At 45.9% G+C, this 18,997-nt stretch overlaps 3 protein-coding genes across 4 annotated transcripts in view; all 3 read right to left on the bottom strand.

Annotated features, from left to right (window-relative positions):
* Nucleotides 1-18,997, bottom strand: part of SYTL5 (synaptotagmin like 5) — a 308,338-nt gene that overhangs the window by 134,292 nt on the left and 155,049 nt on the right. The gene's annotated exons all lie outside the window — the stretch shown is intronic.
* LOC111558759 (histone H2A-Bbd type 1-like) lies at nucleotides 4,129-4,685 on the bottom strand. Its single transcript, XM_023249352.2, has one exon. It carries the CDS (start codon nucleotides 4,588-4,590, stop codon nucleotides 4,237-4,239), a length of 354 nt encoding a protein of 117 aa, XP_023105120.2. The 5' UTR covers nucleotides 4,591-4,685; the 3' UTR covers nucleotides 4,129-4,236.
* Nucleotides 18,265-18,821, bottom strand: LOC123383334 (histone H2A-Bbd type 1-like). The gene has a single exon (XM_045050609.1). The coding sequence runs from the start codon at nucleotides 18,724-18,726 to the stop codon at nucleotides 18,373-18,375; it is 354 nt and encodes a 117-aa protein (XP_044906544.1). The 5' UTR covers nucleotides 18,727-18,821; the 3' UTR covers nucleotides 18,265-18,372.

The raw sequence follows: 18,997 nt of genomic DNA, 5'->3' as shown, positions 1-18,997 counted from the left end.
TGTGGGGCTTGATCTCACAAACCATGAGATCATGACCAGAGCTGAAATCGAGAGTCTGCTGCTTAACCGAATGAGCCACTCAAGTGCCCCTCCATAATCCTAAGTGCTTAAGTGTCCTGGTAATTTTACTTTTTGCTTTCCCAAAATTAATACTAAATGAAAAATGAAACAATAATTCAAAATATATCTTGCAATTAAAACTCTGAGATTTCCCAGAAGGCCCTGAAAGTCACAAAGATTCTGTCACCTTGCAAAAAGAGAAGTAGTAGAATTATGAGATTTATTTGATATACTACTGTTTAAGAGTTGCATGGGAACAAATTCTCAAAAGAGGTGGTCAATGTTCTCTAGGTTAAATGTGAATGGGGATAATATTACTAACATAAATATTTTAGAAATTGTGTCATATATAAGATGTTCCTAGAGATTTGTCACTATTCTCACTGGCCATTTTTTTTTTTTTAAGTTTATTTATTTACTTCGAGATTGAGAGAGTGAGCAAGCATGAGTGGGGCAGGGGCAGAGGGAGAGGGAGAGAATCCCAAGCAGGTTCCACTCTGCCAGCACAGAGCCCAGTGCAGGTCTTGAACTCACAAACCATTAGATCATGACCTGAGCCAAAACCAACAGTCAGATGCTTAACCAACTGAGCCACTTGGGCACCCCTGTCCACTGTTTCCATTTAGTGGAATCCTGGTGGTACTTTACCTGATGATATTAAGGCAATAACACTACAATATTGTCAGTGCAACTTCAGTTAATTTTAAATGTTTGATTGCAATCTTACTATTTTAACTTGCAACAAGTATCTTCTAGGTCAGTGCTTTCAAAATGAAGTTATACACAAAACTTATCCCTAGAGATTTTATTAAAATACACATGTTCAGAACCTGCTTCTAAAATAGTCTTAATCAAAAGACTCATTTTTTTGAATTGGCTTTATTACCTTCTTTTGCATACCACAGGGGGAAAAAGTAATTTTGCCTTAATTTGCATTATTTTTATGCCCTCCCACAGAAGTTGTTACGTATGAAAAATTATCAGTAATAAATTAACCACCCATTATACATGTCTGTCTCCTTCGGATTGTTTTTTGTTTAATTCTGATGGTTCCCACAAGACCATACAACCAGCTACAGGACAGAGGGCCTGTTTTCAACAAAGGAGTTCTGTCTGAGAACTCCCAAGAAAAAGGACAGGTATTTCCAAGAAGAGGCTCTTGGGTACAGGCTTCTGATGTCACCACATGATCAACTTTAATACCACATCAGTGGACAGAGTCAGAATTTTCAGAACAAGATAACTGAGAAGCAGAAGTGTTTGTGACACGGCTCAACATAAGATACGGTGGACAAGACCTACTTTACCAAGTACAAAGATAAAATCAAAGTATGAAATCAATCATTTTATCCTAACCTATCAGCATTTCCCAAAGAAAACGAGTTGCTGATGGCACTTCCCTAGATTCAAGAGACACACTGAACATTCAAAAGACAGTACTGAGGAGTTCATCTTCTTTTTCCCAGAGGAGAACATGAAACGCTGTCTGTCTCAAGGCCCATTTCTCGGGACACAGGAGAGGAGAGAGCCTCAACATCAGGTAGGAGAGACAAGCTCGCCTTCTGTGAGGTGAGGAGAGGGGATTACCATGTTGGGGCCAAAATGCCCCCAAATATCAAATGGAGATCCAAAAGAAGCCCCACGTACTGTAACAACCTTCCTCAGGAAAAGCTCTTAGAGTGGTAATTGTACATATGTTTCAAGCAGACATTTAAAATAATGTCGTCCAACCTCCTCATTTCATAGGCATGGAAGCTGACGCGCCCCCACGTAAACTACATTTCCTGGAGACCAGAACCTACTGAATCTTCACCTGCAGTTGGCAGGAAGAACTGGTCTTGGCTAAGGCTAGGAGGGTTTCGTGGCTCTCTGTAACAACCTACCAAGGACCAGTGGGAGGTCACGCAAGTGGTCAAGGCCTACCAGGACCACCTACCACTTGAGGGCCAGGAAGTACCTGGCCAACCAGACGAAGAGGAGGCTAGAAGAGATACAAAGCTGCTTAAAGAGGCTATAGATGCCTGGGATGGTAGCTCCATGAGCCCCTCCCACACCACCATCACTGAATTATGAAAATGAAGAGTAAGAAATTTGAAAAAGAATTTTGTGGGGTAGACATGCTGACAGTGTTTCTGTAAATATTCGGTTGAAGGGTAAGTAAGTGCGAAGAAAGGGTTCTTGGAGTTTTACAAGCGCATGTTGTAACAAGCTCTAAATACAACCTCCACACAATTATTCTCAGGATACTTCTGTGAACTAGCTAAAAGCCATCTGGGTCTTGCTGCCTACACAGATGGTGGCAGGAAGCAGAGAGAGGGTGAGTCCCCAGGCAGAGGGGAGCAGAGAGGAAACCAGGCTGAGGCCTGTCTGGTTCCTGGGTGTACCTCTGGCTGCTTCCTCTGCGTGGCACTCTGTCTCTCCCCAAGGTTCAGCAGGCTGCGGTCTCAGCCAGTGGCCCAGGCCCCCGGCCATCGCGTGAGATCCAGGCCAGGGGCACCTGGGGAAGCACGCCTAAGCATGTGGTCTACAGAAAGGGAGAGACGTGCAGCTACGCACTCAGGGCGCACCCTGTGCCGGGCGCTGCGCTGTGCGCCAGTTGACAGGCACGCAATGACTTAATCTTGGCAAAAATCCAAAGATGGGGGAACCCTTATTATCCCCATTTCACACAGGAAAGTGCTTTCCAGAGGCAACAGAGGAGTGTCCCACATCACACGGCCACAAAGTGGTGAACTGGGATGGCCAACCCAGCTCCTCTGATCCCTTTGTCGACGCTGCCTAGGCAACCTCTGACCAGCCCTCTGTGACAGTCCAGGGTGCTGCAGGGGGGGGTGGGGTCTTGAGGACATGATGAACCGGAGAAAATATTAAATGTTGACAGTCACAGGAAGGGGAAAGACTGCCAGAACACTTGACGTGACAACTCTTTTTAACCCAAAACACCACAAGAGTCTTTGTAAGAACTGTATGTCCTCCCGAGTCCAGCACTCGGGACAGAACTTACACGGAACACACTGGTACCTCTCCAAACACGTATTCAGCCCCTGATAACTCTATGTTGCTCCATCAAGTATCTGATCGTAGACGGGTTAGGTGTTTCATGGAGAATGAGATTACTACAGGAGTTTGTAATGGCGTATATTTCTAAATAAATCTATTAACAGTAACCATTAAGAACTTCATAGGATTGGGACACCTGGGAGGCTCAGTCAAGGGTCTGACTGTTGGTTTTGGCTCAGGTCATGATCTCACAGTTCCCGGGATGGAGCCCCGCATCGGGCTCTGCGCCGGTGGTAGGGAGTTCCCTTGGGATTCTCCCTCTCCCTCTCGTTCAGCCCCTTCCCTGTATGCTCTCTCTCAAAATAGAGAAACATTAACAAATGGTTTTTAAAAAGAACGTCTAGGATCGCATGTCTTAGGCCAGATGCTACCTTTCATAGTACTATACGGGTGACCAGTGTCCGCGAGCGACGGCGGAAGGATATACTCCACAGAGGACCGCAGCACTGGCTAAGAATCCCTACCTCGAGCCCCTTTTTGGAATGAGGCGGGGTATAAGGCCATCGAATCAACCTGAGCATAGTTCCTTCTACGTGTACCTCTTCACGGTTTCCCCGTCGCTCCTCAATCTTCACGCGAAGCCCTGGCCCGTTAAGGGCGTGTCGGCTGCTAGGCCACCCTCTCCACCCACCCCCACTGCCATCACCTCCTGACTTCCACATGGTCTCCGGTCAGGAATAAGGCCTGTGGCCCCTCAGTCGTGGTCTTCAGCCCCCACCCTCCTTCTGGGCATTCAACATGCCTGGGAGAGCCACCCCCACCCCGCCAGCCTCCTGGCCTCACAAGCCTGGACTGGCTCAGCGCCAGTGAGGAAGTCTCTTCCCCCTGACCCGCTACTCCCTCAGGGCCGCTTCCCGCACTGTCCCCAGCGAAACCGCTCCCCGAAATGCCCGAGTCCAGCATCCCACACCGACCGCCCCGTCCACCCTCCACCTCCCGTGGGAGGTCTCCTCCCGGATGTCTGACAGACACCTCCGGCTACCTCCGAATGACAGAGACAGACACCGGTCAGAGGCACGGCCCTGGAGCTAACTCCTTTAATGTCACGTGCAGACACAAGGCCCGGCCTCCCTCCTCTGTGGGCGGCTTCGGGGTCCGGACGAGGGGGCGTGGGCATCACCACTTCCGAACTCGGGGCCTCCCATCCACCCGACGGGAGGTGGTGTTCTCAAGGAGACCCCTGAGGTGCTGGTTGCTGCCCAGGGCTCGCTGCACGTGCTCCGGGGTGATGCGCATCTTGTGGCTGTCCAGAGCCTCCTTGCCCGCCAGCTCCAGGATGTTGGCCGTCAGGTACTCGAGAACGGCGGTCAGGAAGACCGGGGTGGACGCGCTCAGGCGCGGGGCGTAGCGACCCTCTCGCAGGAGACGCTCCACGCGGCTGACCGGGAATTGCAGCTCGGCTCTCCTGGAGCGGGACACCGCGGGCCTCCTCCGTCTGCGACGGTGCCGACGGCGGCGCCTCCCAGACATGCCGCGTGCTGGGTTGGAACCCGACCGGCCCGGCCTGACCGTCCCGCTGGCCCGAGGGTGGCAGGATGGCGGCGCCGCCTCCTACCAAGTGTGCCCCTCACTGGTCAGGCAGCTGCTTATATGACACCTCCGACATTATGATGTCACTGGTGTCGCTGGTGTCACTGTGCCCTGCTCAGGACTGGCCTGGAAACATCCATGACAGACACCTGGTCTCCCTGTTGACTGCACTGGACCCTCTTTACGAGGGAACTCTTTCTCCTGGCCCTCAACAGTCTGGTACAAACAAGAACGGGAACGTTGCCACTGACACAGTGCTCTGTCTTGAGGACACTCCCCTCCAGGTTACCTGGTCTGGCCTTCCATGGTCTTTGAGCTCTTTGACAGCCCTTTGTAAATTGCCAGTCACGGACACACGTACTGAATGCTTTGTCCAGTAGAGGTCCAAACTCAACCCAATTTTGCCCCCGTTGACACATTTAAAGATTATCAATATTTCTACGTTCTTTGGATTCTCTTCTGGATTGGTTACAATATCCGCCAATTCCTCATCAGTGAAGACTCTTAACACATTTTCATGTTACATCGATATAAAGGTCATGAGTTCACTCTCTTTGAAAATATCTTCTAACTGTTTTGGAGGTCACAGTGATATGCCCGCTAGATTCACCTGTCAGAGCCAGATAAAATTCAAAGACAAAAATGTGTACCTCATTCTCAGTTAATACCCAGGGGTGTCTCATTTCTTCTAGGTGAATCCAAAGCACCAAGAGCACTTTGTTGATTTTTTCTAATTTAAATTTTTAATAATTTTAATTTCCTTCTCTGCTAACTTTGTGTTTCTGTTTCATTTTTGTTCATTTACAGCCAATGATTTATTTTTATCGTTAACCAAAATGACTGGCGGGGGGGGGGGGGGGTGCCTGGGTGGCTCAGTCAGTTAAGCATCCAACTCTTGATTTTGTTTCGGGTCATGAGCTCAGGGTTCACGGGTTCAAGCCCCACGTTGGGCTCCACTCTGGCACTATGGAGCCTGCTTGGGATTCTGTCTCCCTCTCTCTCTGCCCTTCCCCTGCTTGCTCACTCATTCTCTCCCTCTCACAATAAACATTGTTTAAAAAAATGGTTCAGAGTTTGGTTTTAGGATCTGACCATGTGGAAATCTCTCAAAATGAGTCCAAAGAGATCTAGTTTCTTTTGGGTGAAAGACAAAACACAACCTCATTTTCCAGTCTTTGTTCAAATCCATTAAGAACTGCATACTCTCTGAGGGGAGAAGAGCTTTTTGATATCTGGACTGATGAGATTTGCTGTTTCTGTGTTATACTTGACATATGCCTGAAATTATAGGATTGAAGCTATAAGCTCTACTTGTCTGGGCCCATATGTCTCTGTCTTTAATACACAAAGGTCTTCACCTTTGATTGTGTGAGTGTACAATGTTTTCCTACCTCTGGATGATATTAACAGATTATAAAATCTCTTAAATTAAGGGAGCTCTGTTCTTAAATTGCATTTCTAGATAAATAATTGCTTACACACATTGAGTATTTCCAAATTTTCTTGAAAATAAGGAAACCGAACTATGATACTTTAAATGAGGTAGATCTAAACAATATATATTCTCCCAGAAACTAAATCACAACTATTTTAAGATATCAAATTCAATTTAAGTAAATCTTTGGCAAACAGGACTAGTTCAATCGTCTAGATTTAATGAAAACAACTAAGTCCTTTCTCTTTTATCAGTGTTAACTATAACACAAATATGCATTTATCTACTACTCAGGTATGTTCTTCCTAAACTTATAAACTTTTACTGATCACATAAACTGGTGTTAATGTATTTTATGTTTAAGATTATGATATATATATATATATAAATTTATAATTAACCAAATTGAATCACTGGTTGGACAAACTTCATTCTACAAAGCGATCACGTTTCATAGTATGTCAACGAGAAGATAATTTTTAAGATTTCTAGATAATGCATAACTTTGGACTGATAGTTAATGGGCATTCAATACATACCTAATTTTTTTAATGTTTATTTATTTCAGAGGCAGAGAGAGCAAGTGGGGGAGGAGCAGAGAGAGAGGGACAGAGAGCCCCAAGCAGGCTCACAGAGCCCTATGCAAGACTCTAATGAATTGTGAGATCATGACCTGAGCCGAAACCAAGAGTTGGATGCTTCACTGAATGAGCCACCCAGGCATCCCATAGGTGCCTAGATAATTTTTAACACAGAATGTTGAAACACTGATAACTAAGTATAATTCTAGTTCGTATATTTTTGCTTCTTATTTGCATAGGCTACAAAGAGGCTCTATTTTTGAGCCTGCCCATGACCATGGTCATTTCTGCCACAGTGAGAAGTTATATAAGTATGTGGCTGAGTAATTCTGGGATAGGTGTGTTCATGAAATCTGCTAAATCCACTAACATGAAAGAAATTCACAATTATTCACCCTGTAGTTTTCACAATAAAATACAAGTGATTTTGCTTAAAAGTTATAACTAACATACATGAGTGAGAGTCCACTAGGAGTTTCAAGATGACGTGGGTTTTTTGTTTCTTTGTTTAAAACAGAATGTTTCTGTTATGGAGTAAAATGGCATGTTGGTTCAGAATATAACAGACAAATTTGAAGGACAAAACCTGAATGCACACAGAATGCTATGGGAGGTTTGCAAAAAGAGAATCTGAAAAGGAACAAAATTAAAAAAAATTTTTTTTCCAAATCTGGTTCAGTTCTAATAAGTTTGTTCACAAGAATTTCAAAGAGCTCCTGGACCCTTCAGAATCAAATATTAGTGTTGGAAGACCTAGCCTCAGCATTCAGACAACGAAATAAAAGGCATCCAAATTGGCACAAAAGAAGTCAAACCTTCACTCTTCACAGAGGACGTGATACTCTACACGGAAAACCCAAAAGTTTCCACCAAAAAACTGTTAGAGCTGCTAGAGGAATTCAGGAAAGTCGCAGGATATAAAATCAATGTATGGAAATCGGATGCATTTCTATACACCAGTAATGAGGCGGCAGAAAGAGAAACGAGGAATTGATCCCATTTATACACTGCTCCAAAAACCTTAATATACTTAGGAATAAACCTAACCAAAGAGGTAAAAGATGTGTACGCTGAAAACTATAGAAAGCTTATGAAAGAAATTGAAGAAGACACAAAGAAATGGAAAAACATTCCATGCTCAAGGATTGGAAGAACAAATATTGCTAAAACGTTGATACTACTGAAAGCAATCTACACATTCAATGCAACATTATCAACATAACACCAGCATTCTGGGGTGCCTGGGTGGCTCAGTCAATCAAGTGTCTGACTTTGGCTCAGGTCATGATCTCATGGTCCGTGAGTTCAAGCCCCATGTCAGGCTCTGTGCTGACAGCTCGGAGCCTGGAGCCTGTTTCAGAGTCTATGTCTCCCTCACTCTCTGCACCTCCCCTGCTGCACTCTGTATCTGTCTGTCTCTGTCTCTCTCTTTCACCCTCTCTCTTTGTCTCAAAAATAAATAAACTCTAAAAAAATATTTTTAAGGGGCACCTGGGTGGTTCAGTTGATAAAGCGTCCAACTTCACCTCAGGTCATAATCTCACAGTCCAGGAGTTCAAGTCTCATGTCAGGCTCTGTGCTGACAGCTTAGAGCCTGAATCCGGCTTCATAGTCTGTATCTCCCTTTCTCTCTGCCCCTCCCCCACTTGTGCTCTGCCTCTGTCCCTCTCAAAAACAAATGAATATTAAAATAGTAAAAAGTTAAAGAAATAAAATTAAAAAAAAAAATAACACCAGCATTCTTCCCAGAGCCTGAACAAACAATCCTACAATTTGTATGGAACCATAAAAGACACCAAATGGCTAAAGTAATGCTGAAAAAGAAAAACCAGGGGCACCTGGGTGGCTCAGTCGGTTAAGCATCCAACTTCGGCTCTGGTCATGATCTCACAGTTTGTAGGTTTGAGCCCCGCGTTGGGCTCTGTGCTGACAGCTCAGAGCCTGGAGCCTGTTTCAGATTCTGTGTCTCCTCCTCTCTCTGCCCCTCCCCTGCTCATGCTGTCTCGCTCTGTCTCTCAATAATAAGTAAACGTTAAAAAAACATTTAAAAAAAAGAAAAGAAAAGAAAAGAAAACCAAAGCTGGAGGCATCACAATCCCAGACTTTAAACTATATTACAAAGCTGCAATCATCAAGACCGTATGGTACTGGCAGAGAAACAGACATAGATCAATGGAAAAGAATGGAGAACCCAGAAATGGACCTACAAATATATGGCCAACTAATCTTCGACAAAGCAGGAAAGAATATCCAGTAGAAAATAGACAGTCTCTTTAGCAAATGGTACTGGGAAAACTAGACAGAAACATGCAGAAGAATGAAAATAGACCACTTTCTTACACCAGACACAAAAATAAATTCAAAATGGATGAAAGACCTAAATGTGAAGCAGAAAACCATCAAAATCCTAGAGGAGAAAATGGGCTGTAACCTCTTTGACCTTGGCCACAGCAATTTCTTATTTGACATGTCGCCAGAGGCAAGGGAAATAAAAGCAAAAATGAACTATTGGTACCTCATCAAGAGAAAAAGCTTCTGCACAGCAAAGGAAACAATCAACAAAACTAAAAAGCAACTGATGGGATGGGAGAAGATATTTGCAAACGACGTATCAGATAAAGGGTTAGTATCCAAAATTTATAAAGAACTTATCACACTCAACACCTAAAAAACAATCCAGTGAAGAAATGGGCAGAAGACATAAACAGACACCTTTCCAAAGAAGACATCCAGATGGCTAACAGACATATGAAAAGATGCTCATCATCACTCATCATCAGGGAAATACAAGTCAACACCACAATGAGATACCACCTCACACCTGTCAGAATGGCTAACATGAACAACTCAGGCAACAACGGATGTTGGTGAGGATGTGGAGAAAGGGGAACCCTTTTACACTATCGGTGGGAATGCAAACTGGTGCAGCCACTCTGGAAAACAGCATGGAGGTTCCTCAAAAAATTAAAAATAGAACTACCCTACAAGCCAGCAATTGCACTACTAGGTATTTATCCAAGGGCTACAGGTATGCTGTTTCGAAGGGGCACATGCACCCCAATGTTTATAGCAGCGCTATCAACAATAGCCAAAGTATGAAAAGAGCCCAAATGTCCATCAACTGATGGATTAAGAAGATGTAGTGTGTATATATACGTACATATACACACACACACACAATGGAATGCTACTGGGTGATGAAAAAGAATGAAGTGTTACCAATGGTAAGATTCCAATGTGGATGGAACTAGAATGTATTATGCTAAGCAAAGTCAGTAAGAAAAAGACAAATATCATATGATTTCACTCATATGAGGAATTTAAGAAACAAAACAGATGAACAAAGGGGAAGGGAAGGAAAAATAAGATAAAAACAGAGAGAGAGGAAAACTTTAAGAGACTCTTAAATACAGAAAACTGAGAGTTGATGGAAGGGGGGTGGGTAGGGGGATGGGTTAAATGGGTGACAGGCATTACGAAGGGCACTTTTTGGGAGGAGCACTAGCTGTCATATGTATGAGATGAATCACTGGGTTCTACTCCTGAAGCCAAGACTACACTGTATGTTAACTAACTTCAGAATAAAAAATAAAAAATAAATTAAGAAAACACAAATATTATATTGAAGCAATCACAGAATTTAGTTTGTTCTCTGTGAAAAAGGCTAAGTTTCCTTACAGCGTTTGTCACATCTTCTTTTTTAAAGTTTATTTATTTATTTTGAGAGAGAGAGAGAGAGAGAGAGAGAGAGAGAGAGAGAGAGAGAGTGAGTAGGGGAAGAGCAGAGAGAGAGGGGGAGAGACAGAGAATCCCAAGCAGGCTCCACGCTGTCAGCACAGTCCCCACCACAGGGCTTATAACTCATGAACTGCGAGATGACAACCTGAGCCAAAAACAAGTGCTGGACGCTTCACCAACAGAGCCACCCAAGTGCCCCAGTGTTAGTTCTTAATAAGTGGTTGTCAAAGATGACCCTTCACCAACAGAGCCACCCAAGTGCCCCAGTGTTAGTTCTTCATAAGTGGTTGTCAAAGATGACCCTTCACCTGTATTAGCTTCCTATGGTGGCTGCAAACAATGCACATTGATTCTCTTCTAGGTCATAAATCTGAAATCGGTTTCACCAGGCTAAAAGCAAGGTGTGAACAGGGCTGCATGACCTTTGAAAGTTCCAAGGTAGAATCCATTTCCTTGCCTTCTCCAGCTTCTAGAGCTGAATTCTTTGCATTTCTTTATTCATGACTTCTTCCTCCATCTTCAAAGCCAGCCATACAGCATCTCGTTTCAGTGGTCACATTGCCTTTTGCTTATGTATTAAAATTTCCCTTTGCTTCCCTTATATAAGGGCACTCCAATTTCTCGGGCCAACCACAATTATCCAGGATAATCTTCCCACCTCAATATCTGTAACTTAAATCTAAAAGTCCCATCTGCAAGAGAGAAAGTAACATCCCCACATTCTAGGGATTAGGACCTGAGTATTTGAGAAAGCCTTATTTCACCCTACCGTATTACTCTATACATAGTTTGCCCAAGTAGCAGATTCTGTATCTCACCAGAATATTCCTTTGTTCTGACTTCAACATGCTTGGGAGTATTCTCTTCAAAATAATAATAGCTCTGCATTTCTGAAGTTTTAAGGACTTGTCTACATTTACTTAAATGTTGTCTTGACACTGAATTAGTAGACAGCCAAGCTACAACCATTCACGTTCTCAGGCTCTCATGATTCTACCTTAAGCATGCAAACGTCTAGGCAACTTTTGAGTTTAGCATTCCCAAAATACAATCTAAAATGAAGACTGAAAGAAAATAATACTTTGCATTATCTTTTGCACTTAAAACTGTCTTTGGTTTTAAACTGATTTCTCACAGGGTCCCCAGAAAGTCATAAAGATTTTTCACTTTATAAAAGAAAAGAGAAGTGCTAGAAATGATTGGATTTACCGCACACGTTACTACTGATGAGTTGCACAGAAAATTCTCAAATCAAAACAAGTACTTGGACTTCTCTTTGTTCAATATTAACAGAGAAAATATTAATGTAAGTGTTTAAAATCTTATATATTGTACGGGAAGTCTCTAGAGATTTGTCAATGGTCTCACTATCCATGAGATGTTTCTGATTATCAGAGTCCTGGTGGGCTTTTCTCCAGTGATTTAGGCGACAACACTATAGTATTATCAGACATCATTTATTACTTTTAAATATTTGGTTGCAATCTTCCTTATAAAATTTCAATCTAGCATCTTCTAGGCCAGTGCTTTTCAACTGAGGATGCACATCAGACCTACCTATTATAATGGTTATGTTTTACGTGTCAATTTTGCTAGGCTACGGTGCCGACTCATCTGGCCAAATACAAGTCTAGGTGTTGCTGTGAAGATACTTTTTAAATGAGTTTAACATCTACAATCAGTTGACTATAAGGAAAGGAAATTACCATCACACAATCAGCTGAAAGTCTAAAGAACAAAAACTGAGATTTCTTGGCAAAGAATTTGGCCACACTGTAACGTAGAAATCTGGCCAGAGTTCCCAGCCTGCTGGACTGCCTTACAGAATTAGGACTTGTTAGATCAGATAACCACATGAACCAATCACATGTATATGTACACACATGCAGAGATATAGATATAGATAGATATAGATATAGATATAGATATAGATATAGATATAGATATAGATAGATATAGATATATCCTACTGGTTCAGTTTTTTTTTTTCTGGAGAACTCTAATGCACCAAGGGGATTTTATTAAACTCCATAAGTCTAGAACCGATTCCATACTTTTTTGAAAAAGGGTAACATCATTATGCTTACAGACACTGAGTCAAAAACTCTTTTCTGCCTTTTCTTTTACATATGACAGAAAAAGGTAATTTCACCTGTAGTTGCACTTTTATTGTTATGCCCTCCCACAAGAGTTTTACTTATGAGGATTATCACCAAGTTGATCTCAGCCATAAGTATCTGTCTCCTCCAGTTTGTTATTTTGATTTACACTGATGCTTCCCTGAAGGCCTTATAAGCCATCTACAGCCCAGAGATTTTGCCTTCAGCAACTAAGGATGGTCTCCGAACCATAAAAAAGGACAGTAACTTAGACACCTCAAGAATAAACTCTTAAGCACAGGCTTCCGATGTCATCACATAATCACCTTTAAGACCATGTCAGTGGACAGAGAATCTCAAAAACACCTTATTTGAGGGGGTGGGTTCATGACACAACTATTACAATGCCCAGTGGAAGAAGACCTGGATTTGCAAATTGAAAGGCCTGAACCATAAAATCAGTCCTTGATCCTAACCCTTTCTGAAATAAATACAAGTAAAAGTTCTTGAGAGTTGTTGCTCGTGCTTACCCAGAGATCCAATAAACCCCGACATCTCTGTATCCAAGAGAGTAGCTTCTTTATCCCAGAGGAGAGTATTACACACTTTGTCTCTTGAGGCTCATCTCTCAGCCTATAGTAGCACAGGAGCCCCAACAACAGGTACGAGAACAGGACTGGCATACTCACTGTTCTGCCCATTGGCCATGTGACGTTTGGAGAGTTGAGGGTCAGCTCTGGGCCAGAGTGGCCTCAGCTGTAAAATGGACACCCTAAAAAATAATTCCTGTCCTCTGTGCCCCACTTACCCACTGTCAGTACAGACTTCTGTTGGGAAAAGCTCAGACTGGTAATTGTACACCTTGAGCAGACCTCTGAAACAATTTTGTCCAACCTCCTCATTTTATAGCTGTGGAAGCTGATGCGCCCCCAAGGAAACCACACCCGTGGGAGACCAGAACCTGACTTTCCTCCCTCTTCTGGCACTCTGCTGTCCCAGTATGTCATGAAAGCTCTCTCCTCCACAGTCGAGTTGGTGAATTCCTTTCATCCTATGTGGCAGAACCCAAGCGTCCCACAACGACACTACCTGACCTGCCTCCTTGCCGCCAACCGGTTTCCTTTCGATTTTGTTTAAAAAGATGCAGTGGAGAGAGATTTTCCCCACAGCGGTTTCAAAACCCTAAATACATGACGTACCAGTCTTCTGTTTTCATGAAGGACTCTGAAGCAGAAACACTACATGAAACATCAAATACAGGTCCTATTCGAGGCCTTTCCTAGATTTGAAACCATACTCCTTAAAGAATAAGGTAAAATAAATTCACTCTTACAGTGCTATTCAAATGTGATTTAGGGACTGATGTAGATCATTAAATTATGTTACTGATCAGCTACGACCGGTTCAGAAATGGTCGGCATTTAGCGACCTTTACGGCAATCGTGGGTTTTGCCACAACATTTAAGTGAGTGGACTCTTCTTGTTGAACAGAGTATATACTAGTTCAGATGTTGCTGAATTCGAGTGAAGAGTCAAAGGTAAACTCCATTCTAGTCCTAGGAAAATAGGACCACATATCAGTTCACAATCTATCTGAACAACAGAAAATACTGGCCCCATACCAAAGACAACTGTGAGGAGCACTGTGCTGTTCTAATCTATTGAAGGAGAGAACTTTACCCTTCAGAAAACTGGTGTTAGGATGGTGAGGATAACGAACTCAAGCAACTTTAAGAGACGGGACGGTACTGTCAAGGAGTGACGTGGGTCATACATGAGATACAACGGCGAAGGGTGAGCACTGTGGCAAACCAGAGAGGCCCAGTAGTCACGGGACAGCAGCCAGACATCTTCATGTGACAATAAACACGTGTGTGCAGACATGTTGACTTCACCCGAGAAGCCAGTGACTGAGGTTTTTATGTTAAAAATTCTTTATTTTAAATGCTGGCAGCTGATTGATTTTCCTGTAAATACATCACTGTAGGCCTAATGATCCCATCTGCTACCTGCATTCTGGCCACATCCTGTAGGATGTCAGATTGAGGAACTAAGGGAGCCTGGGCCTTCAACCGTCTCTGTTCCCAAAGGCTGTTCTCAGTGGGAGCCCAGCCTAATCCCCATGCCTTGTGCTCATGCCAACCCCGAGCCCACACAACCTTCCAGATTCCCCCAGACTCAACTCTTGGGCTCATCTCTTCTCACACATTATGTTTTCTGCTGTGCTGACCCGTGTCTGACCTCAGCCTATCCTCATACACCTTTGGATCCCAGACCTAGTTTGGCAGCTACACACCCCCCAGCCCCGGACCCCACTCACTCTGGTTTTAGTTTCCCATTCCCAACAGGGCACTGGTCATCAACGGTGTCCTCCCTCCAGGGCCCAAGCTAGAGCTGATCCTTCCTCACCATCCTCCACCTCCTACTTTTTTGAAATGCACAAAGGGCCTAAACTTGGTGGCTCATTCTTTCCCAGGAGCAGTGATTCCCCCTCTCCACCTGCCTCCCCTGAGTGGAGGATTCCTGTGTACGTGTAGGAGGGGGATTTGGCAGGGGCTGCATTTACACCCATCCTGTACTGGCCCTGGCCCCCATGTTTCCTGTGAAATCCACAAGCATAGCTGAAGCACAGTTCTTTTTTTTAAATTCATTATTTATCGAGAGAGAGACAATGAATGAATGAATGAATGAATGAATATATGAATGAATCCCAAGCAGGCTTCATGCTGTTAGCACAAAGCCCAACATGGGGCTCCGTCCCAAGAACCATGAGATTATGACCTGAGCTAAAACCAAGAGTCAGCCGCTTAACTGGTTCAGTCACCCAGGCTCCCCTGAAGTACAATTCTTAAAGGGATGGCAGTATTGCTCTGCCTGATTGTCCCATGCCCCTGTGACCACAGAGGGCTTGCCAACACAGGGTCATTAAACCTTCAAATTCCACTTTGGACACCAGACAGTGTGAAGGAGCCCAGGAAGTCTGGCTCCCTACAGGTGTCACAGAGACCATTAGTGTGGATTACTGCATGGACTGTAAAGTGACCACCTGACCACACAGGTCTGCTAACCCAACATGGTTTATCCACCTACTCTCACCTCTCTGGCCTTAATGTTTATTTTCGAGAGAGAGAGAGAGAGAGAGAGAGAGAGAGAGAGAGAGCAAGCAAGCAAGGGAGGGGCAGAGAGAGAGGGAGACACAGAATCCGAAGCAGGGTCCAGGTTCTCAGCTGTGGGCACAGAGCTGGATGTGTGGCTCAAAACCACGAACCGTGAGACCATGACCTGAGCCAAAGTTGGATGCTTAACAGACTGAGCCCCTGAGGTGCTCCTCTCTGGCCTTTATAAATTCCTTTGCTGGGCCTTCTGGTGAAGTACCCAGGGGACTATTTTGTGCTAAAACAAGCCAAAGCCATGAGCCAAATCAACTGCTTCTAAAAATCAGACAGCTTTTTAACCAACATATCAAAATCTTAGCACACTGACTGATTCCCTTGCATGATCCACCCTGGAGGCAGTCCCTGTTGGCTGAAGGACACTGAAATATGAGAAACCATGCCCTGGTCACAAAGAAACTCAACTTCAGGGATGAGGTGGCAATGTGGGTGCTATCCTGTAACCAGGTGAAGGCGAATCTCCACCTGCAACTGTGAGACAGAGAGAGAGAGAGAGAGAGAGAGAGAGAGAGAGAGAGAGAGAGAGAGAGATACCTGCTTGCTACTCAAATGAACACAGGGGTAACAGTTGAGCTTGGCTAAGGCAAAGAGGGCTTCCTGGCTCTCTACAGTAAATCACAACTTGGAAAGGCAGACATCTTGACAGTGAGGTTTCTGTAACTGTTTGGTTGAATGGCATTGTGGAGCAAGAAAAGTTTGTTGGATTTGTACGAGCACATATTCAAATCAGCTCTAAACACAACCCTGACACTATTATTGTCAGGACACTCCTATGAAGTAGGTAAAGGCTAAGCCAACACCATACTTTAAAAGATGGTGGCAGGAAGCAGAGAGAGGGTGAGTCCCCAGGCAGAGGGGAGCAGAGAGGAAACCAGGCTGAGGCCTGTCTGGTTCCTGGGTGTACCTCTGGCTGCTTCCTCTGCGTGGCACTCTGTCTCTCCCCAAGGTTCAGCAGGCTGCGGTCTCAGCCAGTGGCCCAGGCCCCCGGCCATCGCGTGAGATCCAGGCCAGGGGCACCTGGGGAAGCACGCCTAAGCATGTGGTCTACAGAAAGGGAGAGACGTGCAGCTACGCACTCAGGGCGCACCCTGTGCCGGGCGCTGCGCTGTGCGCCAGTTGACAGGCACGCAATGACTTAATCTTGGCAAAAATCCAAAGATGGGGGAACCCTTATTATCCCCATTTCACACAGGAAAGTGCTTTCCAGAGGCAACAGAGGAGTGTCCCACATCACACGGCCACAAAGTGGTGAACTGGGATGGCCAACCCAGCTCCTCTGATCCCTTTGTCGACGCTGCCTAGGCAACCTCTGACCAGCCCTCTGTGACAGTCCAGGGTGCTGCAGGGGGGGGTGGGGTCTTGAGGACATGATGAACCGGAGAAAATATTAAATGTTGACAGTCACAGGAAGGGGAAAGACTGCCAGAACACTTGACGTGACAACTCTTTTTAACCCAAAACACCACAAGAGTCTTTGTAAGAACTGTATGTCCTCCCGAGTCCAGCACTCGGGACAGAACTTACACGGAACACACTGGTACCTCTCCAAACACGTATTCAGCCCCTGATAACTCTATGTTGCTCCATCAAGTATCTGATCGTAGACGGGTTAGGTGTTTCATGGAGAATGAGATTACTACAGGAGTTTGTAATGGCGTATATTTCTAAATAAATCTATTAACAGTAACCATTAAGAACTTCATAGGATTGGGACACCTGGGAGGCTCAGTCAAGGGTCTGACTGTTGGTTTTGGCTCAGGTCATGATCTCACAGTTCCCGGGATGGAGCCCCGCATCGGGCTCTGCGCCGGTGGTAGGGAGTTCCCTTGGGATTCTCCCTCTCCCTCTCGTTCAGCCCCTTCCCTGTATGCTCTCTCTCAAAATAGAGAAACATTAACAAATGGTTTTTAAAAAGAACGTCTAGGATCGCATGTCTTAGGCCAGATGCTACCTTTCATAGTACTATACGGGTGACCAGTGTCCGCGAGCGACGGCGGAAGGATATACTCCACAGAGGACCGCAGCACTGGCTAAGAATCCCTACCTCGAGCCCCTTTTTGGAATGAGGCGGGGTATAAGGCCATCGAATCAACCTGAGCATAGTTCCTTCTACGTGTACCTCTTCACGGTTTCCCCGTCGCTCCTCAATCTTCACGCGAAGCCCTGGCCCGTTAAGGGCGTGTCGGCTGCTAGGCCACCCTCTCCACCCACCCCCACTGCCATCACCTCCTGACTTCCACATGGTCTCCGGTCAGGAATAAGGCCTGTGGCCCCTCAGTCGTGGTCTTCAGCCCCCACCCTCCTTCTGGGCATTCAACATGCCTGGGAGAGCCACCCCCACCCCGCCAGCCTCCTGGCCTCACAAGCCTGGACTGGCTCAGCGCCAGTGAGGAAGTCTCTTCCCCCTGACCCGCTACTCCCTCAGGGCCGCTTCCCGCACTGTCCCCAGCGAAACCGCTCCCCGAAATGCCCGAGTCCAGCATCCCACACCGACCGCCCCGTCCACCCTCCACCTCCCGTGGGAGGTCTCCTCCCGGATGTCTGACAGACACCTCCGGCTACCTCCGAATGACAGAGACAGACACCGGTCAGAGGCACGGCCCTGGAGCTAACTCCTTTAATGTCACGTGCAGACACAAGGCCCGGCCTCCCTCCTCTGTGGGCGGCTTCGGGGTCCGGACGAGGGGGCGTGGGCATCACCACTTCCGAACTCGGGGCCTCCCATCCACCCGACGGGAGGTGGTGTTCTCAAGGAGACCCCTGAGGTGCTGGTTGCTGCCCAGGGCTCGCTGCACGTGCTCCGGGGTGATGCGCATCTTGTGGCTGTCCAGAGCCTCCTTGCCCGCCAGCTCCAGGATGTTGGCCGTCAGGTACTCGAGAACGGCGGTCAGGAAGACCGGGGTGGACGCGCTCAGGCGCGGGGCGTAGCGACCCTCTCGCAGGAGACGCTCCACGCGGCTGACCGGGAATTGCAGCTCGGCTCTCCTGGAGCGGGACACCGCGGGCCTCCTCCGTCTGCGACGGTGCCGACGGCGGCGCCTCCCAGACATGCCGCGTGCTGGGTTGGAACCCGACCGGCCCGGCCTGACCGTCCCGCTGGCCCGAGGGTGGCAGGATGGCGGCGCCGCCTCCTACCAAGTGTGCCCCTCACTGGTCAGGCAGCTGCTTATATGACACCTCCGACATTATGATGTCACTGGTGTCGCTGGTGTCACTGTGCCCTGCTCAGGACTGGCCTGGAAACATCCATGACAGACACCTGGTCTCCCTGTTGACTGCACTGGACCCTCTTTACGAGGGAACTCTTTCTCCTGGCCCTCA

The sequence above is a fragment of the Felis catus genome, chromosome X (assembly GCF_018350175.1).
Source record: "Felis catus isolate Fca126 chromosome X, F.catus_Fca126_mat1.0, whole genome shotgun sequence".
In the NCBI taxonomy this organism is placed as follows: Eukaryota; Metazoa; Chordata; class Mammalia; order Carnivora; family Felidae; genus Felis; species Felis catus.
This window is presented reverse-complemented; position numbering and strand designations above follow the sequence as displayed.

What these genes read in the sequence shown, in the direction of transcription:
- LOC111558759 (XM_023249352.2), bottom strand. Translation starts at nt 4,590, where the DNA reads ATGTCTGGGAGGCGCCGCCGTCGGCACCGTCGCAGACGGAGGAGGCCC.
- LOC123383334 (XM_045050609.1), bottom strand. Translation starts at nt 18,726, where the DNA reads ATGTCTGGGAGGCGCCGCCGTCGGCACCGTCGCAGACGGAGGAGGCCC.